Source organism: Sorex araneus, chromosome 1, assembly GCF_027595985.1.
Source record: "Sorex araneus isolate mSorAra2 chromosome 1, mSorAra2.pri, whole genome shotgun sequence".
NCBI lineage: Eukaryota > Metazoa > Chordata > Mammalia > Eulipotyphla > Soricidae > Sorex > Sorex araneus.
Window position 1 is genome coordinate 440,112,703 of NC_073302.1, and position 17,420 is coordinate 440,130,122.

The 17,420-nt window shown below is 48.4% G+C and overlaps 5 gene segments (V, D, J or C); all 5 read left to right on the forward strand.

The window, feature by feature from the left end:
• The first annotated feature begins 681 nt into the window (after window positions 1-681).
• LOC101539589 (T cell receptor beta variable 9-like) lies at window positions 682-4,156 on the forward strand. The segment is given in 3 exon segments: window positions 682-742; window positions 873-1,265; window positions 4,023-4,156. Coding segments are annotated over 3 exon segments (576 nt in total).
• A 2,270-nt stretch (window positions 4,157-6,426) lies between these two features.
• On the forward strand, window positions 6,427-7,111 carry LOC129402686 (T cell receptor beta variable 5-6-like). The segment is given in 2 exon segments: window positions 6,427-6,478; window positions 6,609-7,111. Coding segments are annotated over 2 exon segments (552 nt in total).
• A 2,989-nt stretch (window positions 7,112-10,100) lies between these two features.
• LOC101539066 (T cell receptor beta variable 9-like) lies at window positions 10,101-10,731 on the forward strand. The segment is given in 2 exon segments: window positions 10,101-10,152; window positions 10,283-10,731. Coding segments are annotated over 2 exon segments (498 nt in total).
• Window positions 10,732-14,677: 3,946 nt separating this feature from the next.
• LOC129402717 (T cell receptor beta variable 5-1-like) lies at window positions 14,678-15,395 on the forward strand. The segment is given in 2 exon segments: window positions 14,678-14,729; window positions 14,860-15,395. Coding segments are annotated over 2 exon segments (585 nt in total).
• Window positions 15,396-16,449: 1,054 nt separating this feature from the next.
• LOC129402733 (T cell receptor beta variable 5-5-like) lies at window positions 16,450-17,065 on the forward strand. The segment is given in 2 exon segments: window positions 16,450-16,498; window positions 16,629-17,065. Coding segments are annotated over 2 exon segments (486 nt in total).
• The last annotated feature ends 355 nt before the right edge of the window (window positions 17,066-17,420 follow it).

The following is a 17,420-nucleotide window of genomic DNA, read 5'->3' on the forward strand; positions in this document are numbered from 1 at the left end:
TCCAAAGACTTAACAGTGGATTTTGAGATGGTCCAATTGGGAAAGCAGAAAAATGATCCTTGAAAAGGAGTAACATAAGGAGTTGGTGGAGAGGGGCTTGGAGGAAATTTCTGTGCTGGAATTGGACACACGTGAATCAATCAGGCTGAATGCAGGCCACGTGGAGGTGCTATACACCCACAAACTGCAATTTGATTTCCTCCTTCCATGGGAGGAAAGTGTCACAGGCTCAGGACGAAAACAGATTTCATAGCAGACTAGGCAGGTGCTTTGGCTTCACCAGAAGATTCTGGAATGTACATGGCTAACCCAGACTCCTAAGCCCTGGGAGTGCAAATGCATCAAGAACGTCAGTCAACAGCAGAGAAGCTGGATCAGAAATTGAGGGAAAAGGAACCAGGGCAGCTGGAATGAGAAACTGGGCTCAGACAAAGCAGGTTCCAGAATGAGGTGCATTGAAGGAAAGCACCCACCTTACTTTGAAGGACGTCACAGTAGGAAATGACACCTAGAACCTCCTGACAAGCCAGTGGTGCCCCAGACCAGGACCCAGGCTGTAGGCAGGGCACATCACATAGAGACTCCACCCAGTGACGTCATACAGTGACGTCACAGCACAGGCTCCTATCAGCACCAGGAGGACAGAGCTTGGAGCCTGCCCTGGCCTAGGGCTGTCTGGGCCCTGAGGCTGCCATGGGCTCCAGGCTCCTCTGCTGGGTGGCCCTTGGTCTCCTGGGAGCAGGTGAGTCCTGGGCACAGGGTGGGCCTGGGCTGTGCTTTGCCAGGCCTGGGAACCCCCTGCCCACCCTGAGGACTGCAGCAGGAGGCGCCCCTGGGTCTGCCCTCAGCCCTTTCTCTCTGCTCCCCAACAGGCCCTGCGGATGCTGAGGTCACTCAGAGCCCCAGACACCTGGTCACAGCAAGGGGTCAGCCAGTGACCCTGAGATGCAACTATGAATCTGGGCACTTGTCTGTGTTCTGGTACCAACAGGCCCTGGGCCAGGGCCCCAAGTTCCTCATTCAGTATTACAGTGGGGAAGAGAGAGAGAAAGGAGACATCCCTGCGCGCTTCTCAGTCCAACAGTTCAAGGACAGCTCCAGCTCTGAGCTGAGCGTGAGCTCCGTGGAAGGGGCCGACTCTGCCCTGTACCTCTGTGCCAGCAGCCTCACAGCCCTGCCTGCTCGGCTGCCTCCTGCACAAAAACAGCCCAGGCCAGCCCAGGAAGTGGCAGCGAGGGGAGGCTGCCAGGTGGCCAGGCCCAGCGGTACAAGGACATTCTCTCTGGGCTTATTTATGAGACAGAATTTAATGTCCAGAGCTACTCAGGGAAAATGGTTGGGCACTAATTCAAACTTTTCTAGGATCATACTTTAAACTAGAGTAGCCGGGAATCAAAGATGCTTCGTCCCTCCACCAATGTGACTCCCACCTCACCCTGGAGAGAGTCCTCACCTCCTCTCATTCCTTCCAGGTCCAGATGAGCAAAGCTGGAAACCTTATATGTTTTATGTGGTTTTCACAGGACTTCCCTAAGAACCCAAAGAAGCATGACTAATGGATACGAATAGTCACTGATTTCTCCTTGCAGGTAAATGGAATCTGAAATTTCCACATCTTTTTCTCCTGTGAAGGCGGCCAAAGGATCACTTTCCTAAAAAGTTTGAATATGAGGTTTTCAGATGATCGTGGTCATTCTAGGCCACAAAACAAAGGGATTTTGCTGTTGGGGGAAAAAAATAGTGTTTGTATGTGATACTATTTGCAGGAGGAAAGGAGAAGAAGAATTTGTATTCATTTCTCTTATCCTTAAATGACTGCACTCATCAAAATGAAAATAAATGTGTTGCTTCCTTTAGAGAATTTAAATGTCTTCAATATTAAAATTTTGGTGTTTATTCAAATATTTATCTTGAAACCACCCATTACTGTGTGTGGGATAAATATAAATATCAAATGCTGAGTATATTAAAGCACATGTTGATTCTTCTCCAGACAGATAATTCATAGGAAACTAGGGCTATGTTTATTGGCAATTAGTTATGACAAATAAAACCATACTTTTAACTTTAATTACCAGAGTAGCACTGTAGTACTGTCTTCCCGTTATTCATCAATTTGCCTGAACAGGCACCAGTAACATCTCCATTGTGAGATTTGTTGTTACTGTTTTTGACATATCGAATACGCCACGGGTAGCTTGCCAGGCTCTTCCGTGTGGGCAGGTTACTCTCGGTAGCTTGCAGGGCTCTGCGAGATGGCAGAGAAAACGAACCCTGGTCAGCCGCATGCAAGGCAAACGTCCTGCCCGCTGGGATATTGCTGTAGCCCAACAAGTCTCACAATGGAGATGTTATTGGTTCCTGCTCGAGCAGTTACCAGAGTAAAGCCCAAAACGATAGTTACTGCTTTGAAATCTAAACTGAAAAAATTTGTTCTTAGGTAATTAGCAACTGTGAACAAATGCAACTGTGACTGGGTCACAGAGGTTGATTCTAAGCTCTCTGTCGGCCTCGAAGTACCACGGATAGATATAACTCTGCCCTCACACACACCCACAGAGAGAGAAACCCCCTCAAAGTCAGACATGTTCCCTGTGAGCCTGTGGTGAGAAACAGAGGCAAAGACAGCGCCATGACAGGCTCGTAAAGAAGCCAGAAGAAGCTAGGCCTAGGATTCGTTTCCAGAATTCCTGGAATTGAGTATAGATTCCTGGAACTGAGTCATGATTTCCCCAAAGTGAGATTGCCATAGTGAGAGCAACTAAAGTTACCAGTCAGGTGCAGGTAGAAAAGCCCCAGCTCCATACGCCTTAAGTAACTCTATGCAGCTCTGACTTACAACCCATCAGCTACGTACAAGTAGTGAACAGCCCCTCAGACTGTGGCCAAAAGGGTGGTCCACCAAAAGGGTGGTTCAGGGAAAGTCCGTGTTATATAACGCTATGGTACATAAAACCCCTCACTTTCGAGACTCAGGGCTGCTTGTTCTGAGAAGGCTCCTGCTGTGTCGGTGAGTTGGACGAGGGCCCTCGCTCCAGCTAGCCGATAAAGACCTTTTGCTTATTGCATTGCAACCTGTCTTCATGTGACTCCTTCAGTGGGATCTTGGGCCGGTTTAATGGTGACCCATTGCTCCAAGAGTCACAGACACAGGTGGGCTCACCCAGGAGACTGTGGGGCCAAGGAACAGCTCTCTCCTGCTCTGCCTCTGCTGTTTCCCACATCCCTGAGGAGCACCCAGCTGTCTCCCGGAGCAGAGAACCCCAGACAGGCAGGCTGCAGAGCAAGGAAAGTGTTTGTCAGGAAAGTTCAGGATCCTCCCTTGGTGCTGATTTCGTCGATGTCCTTTTTGTTGCAATTGTTTTTGATCCGGTGGGGTCACACGTGGTGATGCTCAGGGTGTATTCACCATGTGTTGCTTCAGGGTTACATCCAGAAAAGAACAGTCTGTCCAAAGATGCATCACATGGATGGGAGACTGATGACTGGAAGCATAAGGCCCTCCTCAATTTGAACATGTGATTAGGGGACATTGTTTCAAATATCCTAATGGGTTTGATCATCCCAGCAGTCAGGCATGTACAGTGATTTCCCAAGTGTTTGATTCTGTGTCCCCAACACAGGGTCTGAGCACCCAGGGTCTTCCAGTGTGTGACAAGAGAGATGCAGATTTAAGCCTGGCAAGTGTAATCATGAGGACACAGTTGCTAATTAAAACAAAGGGAGATGACTTCCAGTAAAGCATACTTTGATTTCAGAGTTGAGGGTGATTGGTACCTAGATCATGTTGCTGCTCTTAAGTTTTGCTCTTGTTCCTGAGACCACACTCAGGGATTCTGATGGATGTGAGCTCAGTGGTCACCCCTACACTGCTCAACCTCCGACTGCAGGCAGTGTCAAGGACCACGTCAGGCTCTGCCTCTTGAGGCATCACCCCAGTTCACTAACCTGAGTTGTTCCTCTGCACTGTTCCAAATCGACTGATGGAGAATAGAGCTTTGATGCAACACTTGTGGATATAGTTTTGGCATCCCAGTCCCCCAGTTCAGTGTCCAGATTAGATGAGGGGAAGTGGGGTTCCAGGTCTGACAATGTCATCTTTGACTTTAAAACAGAAGATTTCTTGCCAAAGATCAAAGGAACATCTTCTCTGTAAGCTGGCGGACAGCAGAGTTTCCAGTTTATAATACATTGTGTTACTTCTGTAACATTAACCTGCAACAGCTTAATTTGCAAAATAAAAAACTCATAACATATATTTCTGGAGGTGTTTTGCTAGAGAAAGCAGTGGGGGAGGGTGTGTCTATAGGCAGAGAGATGTGACCAGTTATTTCTAGGTAAAGAGAGAACGTGTTGGTCTATCTCTAGATGCTGATGCTATCTTACCAATTCATTTCAAAAAAATTATAAATTAAAGGGAAATACTTAAAGTACATAAATTTTTAAAAATTAAGCACACTATTGGGATCTTTTATAGTTGCTTTATGGGCAGGAAAGATAATACGTCTGTAAGGTGTTTGCCTTGCATGTGGTTGACCTAGGTTCAATCACTGGGACCACGTATGATTCCCAAAGCCCCTCCAGGAGTAATGCCTGAACACATGAGTAAGCCCCATGCACAGTCTGGTGTGTAGCCCCAAATGCTCCTCAAATAATTGCTTTATGTTCAAGATATAGATGTATTTTACTTTGCTTGATCCAAAAGAGCTATGGAATATATAACACTTAATACAACATTTCTAAAACTCTGGACCAAAAGACCATACGTGGTCTAAATGGTTCTGGTACTTTCACCCATGTTAAAGTCGCAATTTCAAGGGTGCAACAATGAATCACTTGTCAGTGGAATTCTGGTTTGGAGAATCTTTTCCCTTCTCGGTCAAAGACTGAATCTGAAAATCAACCTAAATTCAATAGGTAAGAGAACCAGGAGGCGGCTGGCTGGCATCTTAGGGGCTGGAGGGAATTCCTGTTATGGATCAGACATCCACGAGGAGGCATTGTGGGCCGAGGTGCTCGGGAGAGAGGAGAGCATGTCCCATAAGGGAGTTGCAAAACTCGTACCCAGGAGTTGATGCTGTGAAAAGGGAAGCCGACACATATCCACAGTGCGGGAGAGCGGAACAGCACCCAGCACCTGACTGGTCGAGGAAGCCCTGAGGGTGCACGGGAAGTAGAGGGAGAAGAAGCTGGTACCGGAGGCAAGGGAAGGCAGAGACACAAGGTACCCGAGAGTACTTGGGCACAGAAGATTGACCCTTAGTGGAGGGACCTCACAGCAGGAGATGGCTCCTAGAGTCTCTACTGACACGCCCAGGGAGAGCCGGGCGGGGACCATCACAGCAGTGACTGTAGCAGGCAGGGAGAAACGTGGATCCTGGAAGTGCATTTTGGGGAAAAGCTGTCAGAGACTTGAAGGAGGCATGACGATGCTGGGTACTGCAGACCCATCCGCGGAGCCCAGAAAGCCACTGAGAGGCAGAATTCCAGACCAAGTCCAAGAGAGGAGAGTGGGCTGGACCCCCAGGGAGACGCTCCAGCACTAGAGTAAAGAATATCAATAGAAGACCATGAACTGCTCTCCCACCCCTCGGCAACCGCCCTAGCATTGGAGGTGCGGGGGGACGGCTGGAGAAAACATCTATAAACCAGGCAGAGGAGGAAGCGGGAATCACTGGGCATGCAGCCGCCCGCACCACCCCTCCACACCACATGTGAAGTTTCAGACTTTGACTTCGGGATGTTCTCTCTGCTCTAGAGAAGCCTGTGTTCGCTCCTGAGCATGTACTTCAACCTTCCTCTCCTTAGCTCCCTGAAAAACTTGCCATACCTGACTATTATCTCCTCCTGAAATTCTTTTTTATGAGGGAAAGGCAACAAAGGCAGAAGGCCTGGCGAAGAACAGGACTGACTTTCCTGCGAAGAGTAACTCCTTGTCCCTGTCTTGGTCTGGACTTCCGGTGCAGCTTAAAGGCTGACGTGAGCATCTGTGTCATTCAGGGGTTCAGAACTGACTGACTCATCCTTCCTAAATCTCCCGCACTACCATGGACAACAGGAGCAGAGAGAGAAGGCAGTAGATTCCTTTATTTATTTATTTTGGGGGGGGTGACACCCAGCGATGCTCAGGGGTTACTCCTGGCTTTGCACTCAGGAATTACTCCTGGCGGTGCTTGGGGGACCATATGGGATGCCGGGGATTGAACCCGGGTCGGCCGCGTGCAAGGCAAATGCCCTACCCACTGTGCTATCGCTCCTGCCCCCCAGATTCCTTTATTGAGGCTGCTAAAATGCCACCTCCCTTGTTCACATAAACCACCTGAGGAATAAGATGACAGTGTGACATCACAGCACAGGCTCCTATCAGCACCCAGAGGACAGAGCTTGGAGCCTGCCCTGCCTAGGGGCTGTCTGGGCCCGGAGACTGCCATGGGCTCCAGGCTCCTCTGCTGGGTGGCCCTTGGTCTCCTGGGAGCAGGTGAGTCCTGGGCACAGGGTGGGCCTGGGCTGTGCTTTGCCAGGCCTGGGAAGCCCCTGCCCACCCTGAGGGCTGCAGCAGGAGGCGGCCCTGGGTCTGCCCTCAGCCCTTTCTCTCTGCTCCCCAACAGGCCCTGTGGATGCTGAGGTCACTCAGAGCCCCAGACACCTGGTCACAGCAAAGGGTCAGCCAGTGACCCTGAGATGCAACTATGAATCCGGGCATGATACTGTGTCCTGGTACCAACAGGCCCTGGGCCAGGGCCCCCAGTTCCTCATTCAGTATTACAGTGGGGAAGAGAGACAGAAAGGAGACATCCCTGCGCACTTCTCAGTGCAACAGTTCAGTCAGGACTCCCGCTCTGAGCTGAGCATGAGCTCCGTGGAAGGGGCCGACTCTGCCGTGTACCTCTGTGCCAGCAGCCTCACAGCCCTGCCTGCTCGGCTGCCTCCTGCACAAAAACAGCCCAGGCCAGCCCAGGAGGTGGCAGCAAGGGGAGGCTGCCAGGCAGCCGGCCTCAACCTGTACCGGGAACTCCTTACCCCTTCCTCACCCCCAGAGGCAGCCCTGCCTCTGACTTCCTCTTTCCAGGTTCAGATGAGCATAACTGGGAACATCATTTGCCTTTCATGATTTGACAACATGTCTCCTGAGAACTCCAAGGAGCCTATGACTCAGGGCAAAAAATACCCACAAATTTTGTTGGGCCAAAAATGAACCTGCAATTTCTTCTTCTAGTTGCTTTTTCTTTTATCTTTCTTCTTCTTCTTCTTCTTCTTCTTCTTCTTCTTCTTCTTCTTCTTCTTCTTCTTCTTCTTCTTCTTCTTCTTCTTCTTCTTCTTCTTCTTCTTCTTCTTCTTCTTCTTCTTCTTCTTCTCTTCTTCTTCTTCTTCTTCTTCTTCTTCTTCTTCTTCTTCTTCTTCTTCTTCTTCTTCTTCTTCTTCTCTTCTTCTTCTTCTTCTTCTTCTTCTTCTTCTTCTTCTTCTTCTTCTTCTTCTTTTCTTCTTCTTCTTCTTCTTCTTCTTCTTCTTCTTCTTCTCTCCTTCTTCTTCTTCTTCTTCTTCTTCTTCTTCTTCTTCTTCTTCTTCTTCTTCTCCTTCTTCTTCTTCTTCTCCTTCTTCTTCTTCTTCTTCTTCTTCTTCTTCTTCTTCTTCTTCTTCTTCTTCTTCTTCTTCTTCTTCTTCTTCTTCTTCTTCTTCTTCTTCTTCTTCTTCTTCTTCTTCTTCTTCTTCTTCTTCTTCTTCTTCTTCTTCTTCTTCTTCTTTTTTTTCGGTGAAGGTGGCCAAAGGGCAGTTTCCTAAAGTCTTGTCGAATGAGATCATCAGATGGTCTTTTCAGGAAAGGCTGTTACCAAGAAAAATGCGATGTCCTGCACATGCAATTAGCACCAGTGAAAGAGCCGGACTACCTTCTATATGAATCTTAGTCAACAGATATTTGGGTCCCATCATTGTAAATTTATATATACACAATATAGAACTGAAATAAGTGTGCTTCTTGCTTCATAGATTTTCAGTTTCTCAAAATTCAAATTTATTTGCTCACCCAAATATTCAGCCAGTTCTGTGAGTGTGCAGGTGAAAATAAAGAAACAATGCTGACACATTAATGCACATTCATACTTAATTTTTTCCAGGCAGATAATTCATAAGGAAAAAATCCTATTTTAATGGACAGTTATGGCAAGTATAAACTATTCTTTATGTCTAAGCTAGCACATAAATTGATGTGCTTACTAGTTGAATTTTTTTTTGGGTTTTAGGGTCACACCTGGCAATGCCTGGGTTACTCTTGGCTCATGCACTTAGGAGTGCTCCTGGCAGTGCTCAGGGGACCATATGAGATGCAAAAACTCAAGTCAACCACATGCAAGGCAAACACTGTACCCACTGAAACTATCACTCCAGCCCCTATTAGCTGAATTTTTAATGGGAAAGAATTGAAGACTGCAGCAAGGCTATAGCGGATAGGGCGCTTGCCTTGTGGGTTGCCAAAGGGTTTTGATTTTCCTCACCATATGTGGTTCCCTAAGCATTGACAAGAGTGATTTCAGAGCACAGAGCCAGGAGTGAGCCCTAAGCATTGCTGGTTGTGGCCCCAAAATCCAGATATAAATAAAATGGGGGAATTTGTCCTTATGGACCAACGTAAACAAAGAAAATAGCTATGAGGGCACAGAGAGAACCGAACCCTGCTCTGTCTGTCTCTAACTCTGATGTCACACATTTCCACAGGTGAGAACCCACCTTCACACCAGACCTTGTCACCTCTATCCTGTGGCCAGCTGTCCCAGTGTAGTCACAGGCAGGGAATGGCTTACCAAGGAGACCGCTTGTTTCTGACGAACCCTTGCTGGGACCCAGGGGCCCTGCTGTGTGTCCTTCTGTCCCCAGGTACCATCCTGAGCATACATGGACATCCTGAGCATACATGGACAGGTAGTTCCAGTGCAAGGAGGACGTTTGTGGGGACAGTTCTGCGTCTTCCTTTGGAGAATGTTTGTGTGTCCTTTTTTGTGTGTCCTATTTTTAATAGTCATATAAAAGTGCTCGTGGATATTCCTCGTTCATTGAGATACTCAAACTTTATTTGCAGGACCAGGATCCTAATGCTTGTCTCATTCCCTCTAATATAAGAATTGCAATGGTGCAACCAATAATTTCTGACATCAGAATGATGCTACCTATGTCTCTGACGCTGGACACGAAGAAGGTACTATAGGATCAAGCACATGGGACAGCATTAGGAGCAGGTGTGATTTATTGCAAATCTCAACATCTAATTAGAGAGAGAGAACAAAAGGGAAGACCCTGCCACAGTGGCGGGGGAGGGGAGAGATGGGATTGGGGAGGTGGGAGGGATGCTGGGTTTATTGGTGGTGAAGAATGGGCACTGGTGAAAGGATGGGTTCTCGAACTTTGTATGAGGGAAACATGAGCACGAAAATGTATAAATCTGTAACTGTACCCTCACTGTGACTCACTAATAAATAAATTTAAAAAACATATATTATTGACCAAAAACAAAAGAGAGGGGTGTGAGAGTAAGGATCTTGGGCATTGCCTGAGAGGGCGCAGAGAGGATGTGTGCCCTTCATTGGAAAGAGAAATCCAGAAGAATGTTTGGTGGCCACTTGGAGGCGCTGTACACACTCTAACTACAAGACATCTGGCAGGAAGGGGACCTGGCTAGGGAATGAAGCTCTTGAGGGGGAGGGGGCAGGGGGTTAGACTTCACAGTGATCTTGGCATAGACAGAAAGTATTCTGGCCACCTCTGCCCGGGAATGCAGCTGTATATGGAGCCAGAGTCGACCCCAAAAGGCACCTCCCCAGGGCTTCACAGGAAGAGATGGGAAGGGGCCTGGGGCAGCCAGAGTGAGAGAGGGTCAGGGAAGGGTACATGGGGCCCTCCTATGTGCATCCTTTGTTAAAGGGCATACAATTGAGGAAATGGTACCCAGAGTCTTACTGACAGCTTCACGTGGTCCAGGGCCCAGACTGCAGCAGGGGAGCATCCCACAGTGACATCACACAGTGACATCACAGCACAGGCTCCTATCAGCACCAGGAGGACAGAGCTTGGAGCCTGCCCTGGCCTAGGGCTGTCTGGGCCCTGAGGCTGCCATGGGCTCCAGGCTCCTCTGCTGGGTGGCCCTTGGTCTCCTGGGAGCAGGTGAGTCCTGGGCACAGGGTGGGCCTGGGCTGTGCTTTGCCAGGCCTGGGAAGCCCCTGCCCACCCTGAGGGCTGCAGCAGGAGGCGCCCCTGGGTCTGCCCTCAGCCCTTTCTCTCTGTTCCCCAACAGGCCCTGTGGATGCTGAGGTCACTCAAAGCCCCAGACACCTGGTCACAGCAAGGGGTCAGCCAGTGACCCTGAGATGCCACTATGAATCCGGGCATTATAATGTGTACTGGTACCAACAGGCCTTTGGCAAGAGCCTTCAGTTCCTCATTCAGTATGACAGCGGGGAAATGAGAGACAAAGGAGACATCCCTGAGCGCTTCTCAGTGCAACAGTTCAGTCAGGACTCCCGCTCTGAGCTGAGCATAAGCTCCGTGGAAGTGGCCGACTCTGCCCTGTACCTCTGTGCCAGCAGCTTATCACAGCCCTGCCTGCTCGGCTGCCTCCTGCACAAAAACAGCCCAGGCCAGCCCAGGAAGTGGCATGAGGGAGGCTGCCAGGAGGCAGGGCTCAACCTGTACAGCAGACAGGCTCTCTGGGCATGTAAGGGAAGATTTATTGGCCCAGAATAATGAAGGAAGCATATTCATTCACTTGCTTATTCACATAAAGTATATCTATTTCCCCTGGGTCACATTTTCAAGTAAAGGATCTGGGAGTCACACACATTCTGTTCCCTCAAGCTGGTGTACCCCTTCCTCACCCCAGAGACTCCCTCGCCTCTGACGTCCTCTTTCCAGGTTCCGATTAGCATACGTGGGAACACCATTTGCCTTTCGTGATTTGACAACATGTCTCCTGAGAACTCCATGGAGCCTATGACTCAGGGCAAAAAATACACACTGATTTTGTTGTGCCCAAAATGAACAAACCTGAAATTTCTTCATCTAGTTTTGTTTTGTTTTTAAAGGTGGCCAAAGAGCCATTTTCCTAAAGGTTTGTCATATGAGATCGTCAGATGGTCTTTTCAGGAAAGGCTGTTAGCAAGAAAAATGCTATGTCCTGTACATGCAATTAGCACCAGGGAACGAACAGGAATACCTTCTGTATTAATCCTAATCAACAGATATTTGGGTCCCATCATTATAAATTTTTAGAAAATTTTTTATTGAATCACCATGTGGAAAGTTACAAAGCATTCAGGCTTAAGTCTCAGTTATACAATGGTCGAACACCCATCCCTTCTCCAGTGCCCATATTCCACCACCAAGAACCCCAGTATACCTCCCCTCTCATCCCCATCCCCTTGCCTGTGTAGCTGATAATTTTCACTTTAATTTCTCTTCACTTTGATTACATTCAATATTTCCATCAAAAAAAAACTCACTATGATTGTTTGGAGTTCCCCACCCCCAAAAAATCAGACCTGCTGAAAAGGAAGCATTTGATAATTTATTTTCCATGCTGAGAATGAAGAGATATGAGGCCGCATCGCAGCTGTGCGGTTTTTGGATTTCTGTATTTTAGTATTTTGGTAACTAAGTCCAGGGAAATACCTGCCAGAAATTGCATCATTGCAAGCTCGTACCTCTCTTTAGTGGTCCTTATGAGATGGTGGTCGCCATGCCTTTCTCCCCTGGAAAGGAAAAGCAGAGAGAGAAAAACCTTTCCCCACTTGGGGTGGCATGGGGCCTTGACTTAGTTCACAGTCTAGAGACATTTCTGCAAGAAGCTACTGGTACCAAAAGTACTTTAGCTGGCCTCCGGGATCATGGTCATCTAACAACGGAGAGGCCGCACATGTCTGACCACATGGGTCACATCTCGGCGGAGAGCCACATCACTGTGAATTTTTATGCACACCAAATAGAAATGAAAGAAATGTGCTCTTGCTTTAGAGATCTTCAATTTCTCAAAATTAAAATTTATTTGTTCACCCAAATATTCAGTCAGTTTGTTAGACCCACTAGCTGTAGAACTACCATGTCAGGCTTTGGGGCCTTCTGAGTGACCAAGGCTTCTTCCAGGAACAAGAAAAGCAGAAAAGCCAGATGCTTTTGACAAGATTACATTTTGTCAAAGACAAGGTCGACTCTGGAATGTAACTGTCAGGTGGGCCAGATGTTGTGGGCCAAACAACAACAACAACAATATATGTGTACTCTGTAGGTAATAAAAATCTGCTGAGTAATGCTGACCTTCCAAAATGAAAGTATAAGAACTTGCTGAACCGAGTGCTCAGATTTCTTTTTGAACCCCGCAGCGTTGGGGGGACACTTGGACCCCAGCAAGCTGGAACAAAAATTAAACTTCACTATGTGATTTGCATAATTGGTTCATTTCTCCCCCCTTGAGGGTGGTTGACTCCAGAATCTAACAAGTTCTGTCAGTGTGCGAATAAAATATAAAGAAATAATGCTGACATGTTAATTCACGTGCATGCTTAATTATCTACGAGGCAGGTAATCCCTAGGGGAAAATCCTATTTTTAATGGACAGTTATGGCAAGTATAATCTATTTTAAGTCTAAACTAACCCATAATACCCTGAATGTTTACTAGTTGAATTTTTAACGGAAATAATTGAAGACTGCAGCAATGGTACAGCAATAGGATGCTTGCCTTGAGAGCCGCCTCTGGGGTTTGATCCTCCTCACTATAAAGTGATTCCCTAAGCATCAATGAGAATTATTTCTTTTTAAAAAAATATTTATTCATTAATTTATTTTATGAATCACTGTGAGATACAGTTACAGAATTACAAACTTTTGTGATTATGTTTCAGTCATTCAAAGATCAAGCACCCATCCCTCCACCATTGCCCATTCATTCACTAGCAACAAAGTTCCCAGTATCCCTCCTGCCACCCCTCCATTCCCCACCACACCCCATGGCAGGCACAAAGCCTTTTACTCTCTCTCTCCTTTGGGGTGTTATGCTTTGCAATACTGGTATTATGTGGCCTTTGTGTTTGGTCCATAGTCTACTCTCAGCTCGCATCTCCCATCCCGAGCAAGCCCTCCAAGCATCATTCACTTCTGGTCCCTTCTCTATATAGCTGCCTTTACACTCATCATGTGAGGCTGGCTTCTAAGCCATGGAGAGATCCTCCTGGCCCGTATCTCTACTATCTTTGGGTGTTAGTCTCCTATTATGCTACTTAATATCCCACAAGAGAGTGCAGTCATTCTAAATATGTCCCCCTCTCTCTGACTCATTTCACTTAGCATGATACTCTCCATGTAAGAGTGATTTCTGAGCAGAGAGGCAGGGGTGAGCCCTAAGCACTTCTGGGTGTGGCCCCAAATCCAGAAATAAATAAACTGGGGGAAAATGTCCGTATGGATCAACGTAAACAAAGCAAATAGCTATGACGGCACAGAGGAGAAATCGAATCATACTCTGTCTGCCTCTAACTTTGCTGTCAAATGTTTCCACAGGTGAAAACTCACCTTCAAACCAGACCTTGACCCTCATGTGCTGTGGCCAGCTGTCCCCATGTAGTCACAGGCAGGGGATGGCTTACCTAGGAGACAGTGGAACAGAGGAAGAGCATGTGTCTGAACAGCCAGGCTGGGGACCCAGGGCCCTGCTGCGTGTCCTTCTGTCCCGTGGAACTGTCCTGAGCATACATGGCCACCTGCTCATGGACAGGCAGTTTCCAATACAAGGATGATATTTGTGGGGACAGTTCTTCATCTCCCTTTGGGTATGCTTGTCTCTGTCTTCTTTTCATGTCCTTTATAAATAGTCATACATAAAAGCACTCGTTGATATTCCTTGCCCATTGAGATACTCAAACTTTATTTGTTTGGCCTGAATCCTGATGCTTGTCTCATTCCCTCTAATATAGGGATTGCAATGGTGCAACCAATAATTCCTGGCATCAGAGTGATGCTACCTATGTCTCTGACGCCAGACGCAAAGCATGTATCATACAATTGAGCATCTGGGACAGCAGTAGAAGGGGGTGTGAGAGAAAGGATCTTGGGCATCGCCTGAGTAGACACAGAGAGGATGTGTGCCCTTCATTTCTATCACTGGGAAGATAGAAATCCAGGAGACTGGTTGGTTGGCCACTTGGAGGCGCTGTACGCCCATTAACTGCAAGGCACCTGCAGAAGGGGGACCTGGTTTGGGAATGGAGGTCTTGATGGGGAGGAGGCAGGAGATTTGACTTCACAGGGATCCTGGTTGAGACAGAAACTATTCTGGCCACCTCTGACCTGGATAGCAGCGATATCTGGATCCACAGTTGACCCCAACAGGCACCTCCCCAAGGCTTCACAGGAAGAGATGGGAAGGGACCTGGGGTGGCCAGAGTGACAGAGGGTCAGAGAAGGGCACGTGGGGTCCTCCAGGTTCACGTGCATCCTTTGTTAAGAGGCATACAATTGAGGAAATGGTACCCAGAGTCTTACTGACATGCTTCACGTGGTCCAGGGCCCAGCCTGCAGCAGGGGAGCATCCCACAGTGACATCACACAGTGACATCACAGCACAGGCTCCTATCAGCACCAGGAGGACAGAGCTTGGAGCCTGCCCTGGCCTGGGTGGGGGCTGTCTGGGCCCTGAGGCTGCCATGGGCTCCAGCCTCCTCTGCTGGGTGGCCCTTTGTCTAATGGGAGCAGGTGAGTCCTGGGCACAGGGTGGGCCTGGGCTGTGCTTTGCCAGGCCTGGGAATCCCCTGCCCACCCTGAGGGCTGCAGCAGGAGGTGCCCCTGGGTCTGCCCTCAGCCCTTTCTCTCTGCTCCCCAACAGGCCCTGCGGATGCTGAGGTCACTCAAAGCCCCAGACACCTGGTCACAGCAAGGGGTCAGCCAGTGACCCTGAGATGCAACTATGAATCTGGGCATGAGTCTGTGTACTGGTACCAACAGACTCTGGGCAAGGGCCCTCGGTTCCTCATTCAGTATTTCAGTGGCACAATGAGAGACAAAGGAGACATCCCTGAGCGCTTCTCAGTGCAACAGTTCAGTAAGGACTCCAGCTCTGAGCTTAGCGTGAGCTCCGCGGAAGGGGCCGACTCTGCCCTGTACCTCTGTGCCAGCAGCCTCACAGCCCTGCCTGCTCGGCTGCCTCCTGCACAAAAACAGCCCTGGGCAGCCCAGGAAGTGGCAGCAAGGGAGGGAGGCTGCCAGCCAGTCACTCTCAGCCTGTACAGAGGAAAATCTCTATGTGTATACATAGAACATACATGTACTATCTCTATGTACAGGAACCATAATCATGTAGGAAACTTGTTTAACTTGTTGACACGCTTGACGGGAAGTAATATTAGCAAAGTCAAATCCTAGACTAGAGGAGAAGGTCTCAATCACATTGTTTCCCTCCAAACCTGTGTTCCCTTCACCGTGCATCATAGTCAAAACCTGCTCTTCTTTTTTCTATAGCCAGAGTGGGTTTGGAAATATTATAAATCTTACACGATATCCCAGCTCTGTCCTTGACATTAAGGACCACAGGACTCAAAGCAAAGGATAGCCACTGATGGCCTTACTTCAGGAATGTAGTTCCCTGCACTGCCATCACACGGAGCTGGCCAGCGTCCACCCAGGAAAGAGACTATCTGGTTTTCAGATGTGCTTTCTCAACTAACAACTGAGAGAACAAACAAAAACATTAACAAATTTGCATGAAAAGGTGCTTGATTTGTGCATAATATAAATACCATGAAGCAAATGAACATGAAGAAAGATTAACATTTTAGTCATCTGTTCACACAATTTTTTGCTAATAAAGTAGAACAAGGGCTGGGAAAGGGGTGAAGCTGGTAATCCTTGAGGGCTTCTCCATGAGTCTGTGGGATGTCAGTCACCAGGGGATGCTGTGCACCCACTTACTGCCAAACCCCTGGGAGGGAGACAGGCTGTGGCAGAGGAAGTCACATCTTCTCAAGGTAGGAGTGGTTTGAGTCAATGCTGGTGTCCTGGGGCTAGAGGATTTAAAAAACTGTTAGCATCTTCCCCTGGGCAATGCAAATATCTCCAGCATCTCAGTCTGCAGGAAGCCAACCACCTCTCTGGGCTGCACAGGAGCTGGAAAGAGGAAGAGCTGGATGAGCAGAGTAGGTAAGGAAGGCTGTGCAAGGGGCAAGCAGAGGAAAAGAAGTGCATAAAGTGATGTGGAAACCAGCTGGAACCCAGCGTCCACATGGTTTAGGGCTGGTTAAGGCAGATAAAGGTACCGAGTGGTCCTTACTGTCCTGTCTAAGGTAGAAGAAGTCTGCAGGCAGGGAGCATCGCACAGTGACATCACACAGTGACATCACAGCACAGGCTCCTATCAGCACCAGGAGGACAGAGCTTGGAGCCTGCCCTGGCCTAGGGCTGTCTGGGCCCTGAGGCTGCCATGGGCTCCAGGCTCCTCTGCTGGGTGGCCCTTGGTCTCCTGGGAGCAGGTGAGTCCTGGGCACAGAGTGGACCTGGGCTGTGCTTTGCCAGGCCTGGGAAGCCCCTGCCCACCCTGAGGGCTGCAGCAGGAGGCGCCCCTGGGTCTGCCCTCAGCCCTTTCTCTCTGCTCCCCAACAGGCCCTGTGGATGCTGAGGTCACTCAGAGCCCCAGACACCTGGTCACAGCAAGGGGTCAGCCAGTGACCCTGAGATGCAACTATGAATCCGGGCATGAGTATGTGTACTGGTACCAACAGGCCCTCGGAAAGGGTCCCGACTTCCTCGTTTCTTATTATGGTGAACAAGAGTATGGAAAAGGCAGCATCCCTGCGCGCTTCTCAGTCCAACAGTTCAGTAAGGACTCTCGCTCGGAGCTGAACATAAGCTCCGTGGAAGGGGCCGACTCTGCCCTGTACCTCTGTGCCAGCAGCCTCACAGCCCTGCCTGCTCAGCTGCCTCCTGCACAAAAACAGCCCTGGCCAGCCCAGGAAGTGGCAGTGAGGGAGGGAGGCTGCCAGCCAGTCACTCTCAGACTATACAGAGGAAGGTCTCTGTGTTATGTACAGGAACCATAATCATGTAGGACACTTGTTTTACCTGTTAACACACTTTGTTAGGGTCCTGCCCTGGGGAGGCTGGGAGAGATAAAAGAACAAAACCAAGACAACTCTTTCTGCAAATGCATGGGGTTTATTTAAGCCAATATAGCTATATTGGGACCTTCAATTGTGCCTCAATAGCCTGACATAACTGAAGGCCCCAAACTCAAAAAACTAGCTGTTTTTATACCCTTTTGGGGGAGAAATGAAAATCTCACATATCAAAGGGAATCACATCTATATATCAAAGGGGATCACACATAGGTTACTTGATTTGCATATCTAAATATTTGTTGACTGTAAACTATTTCCCTGCAAATGTTTGCCTATA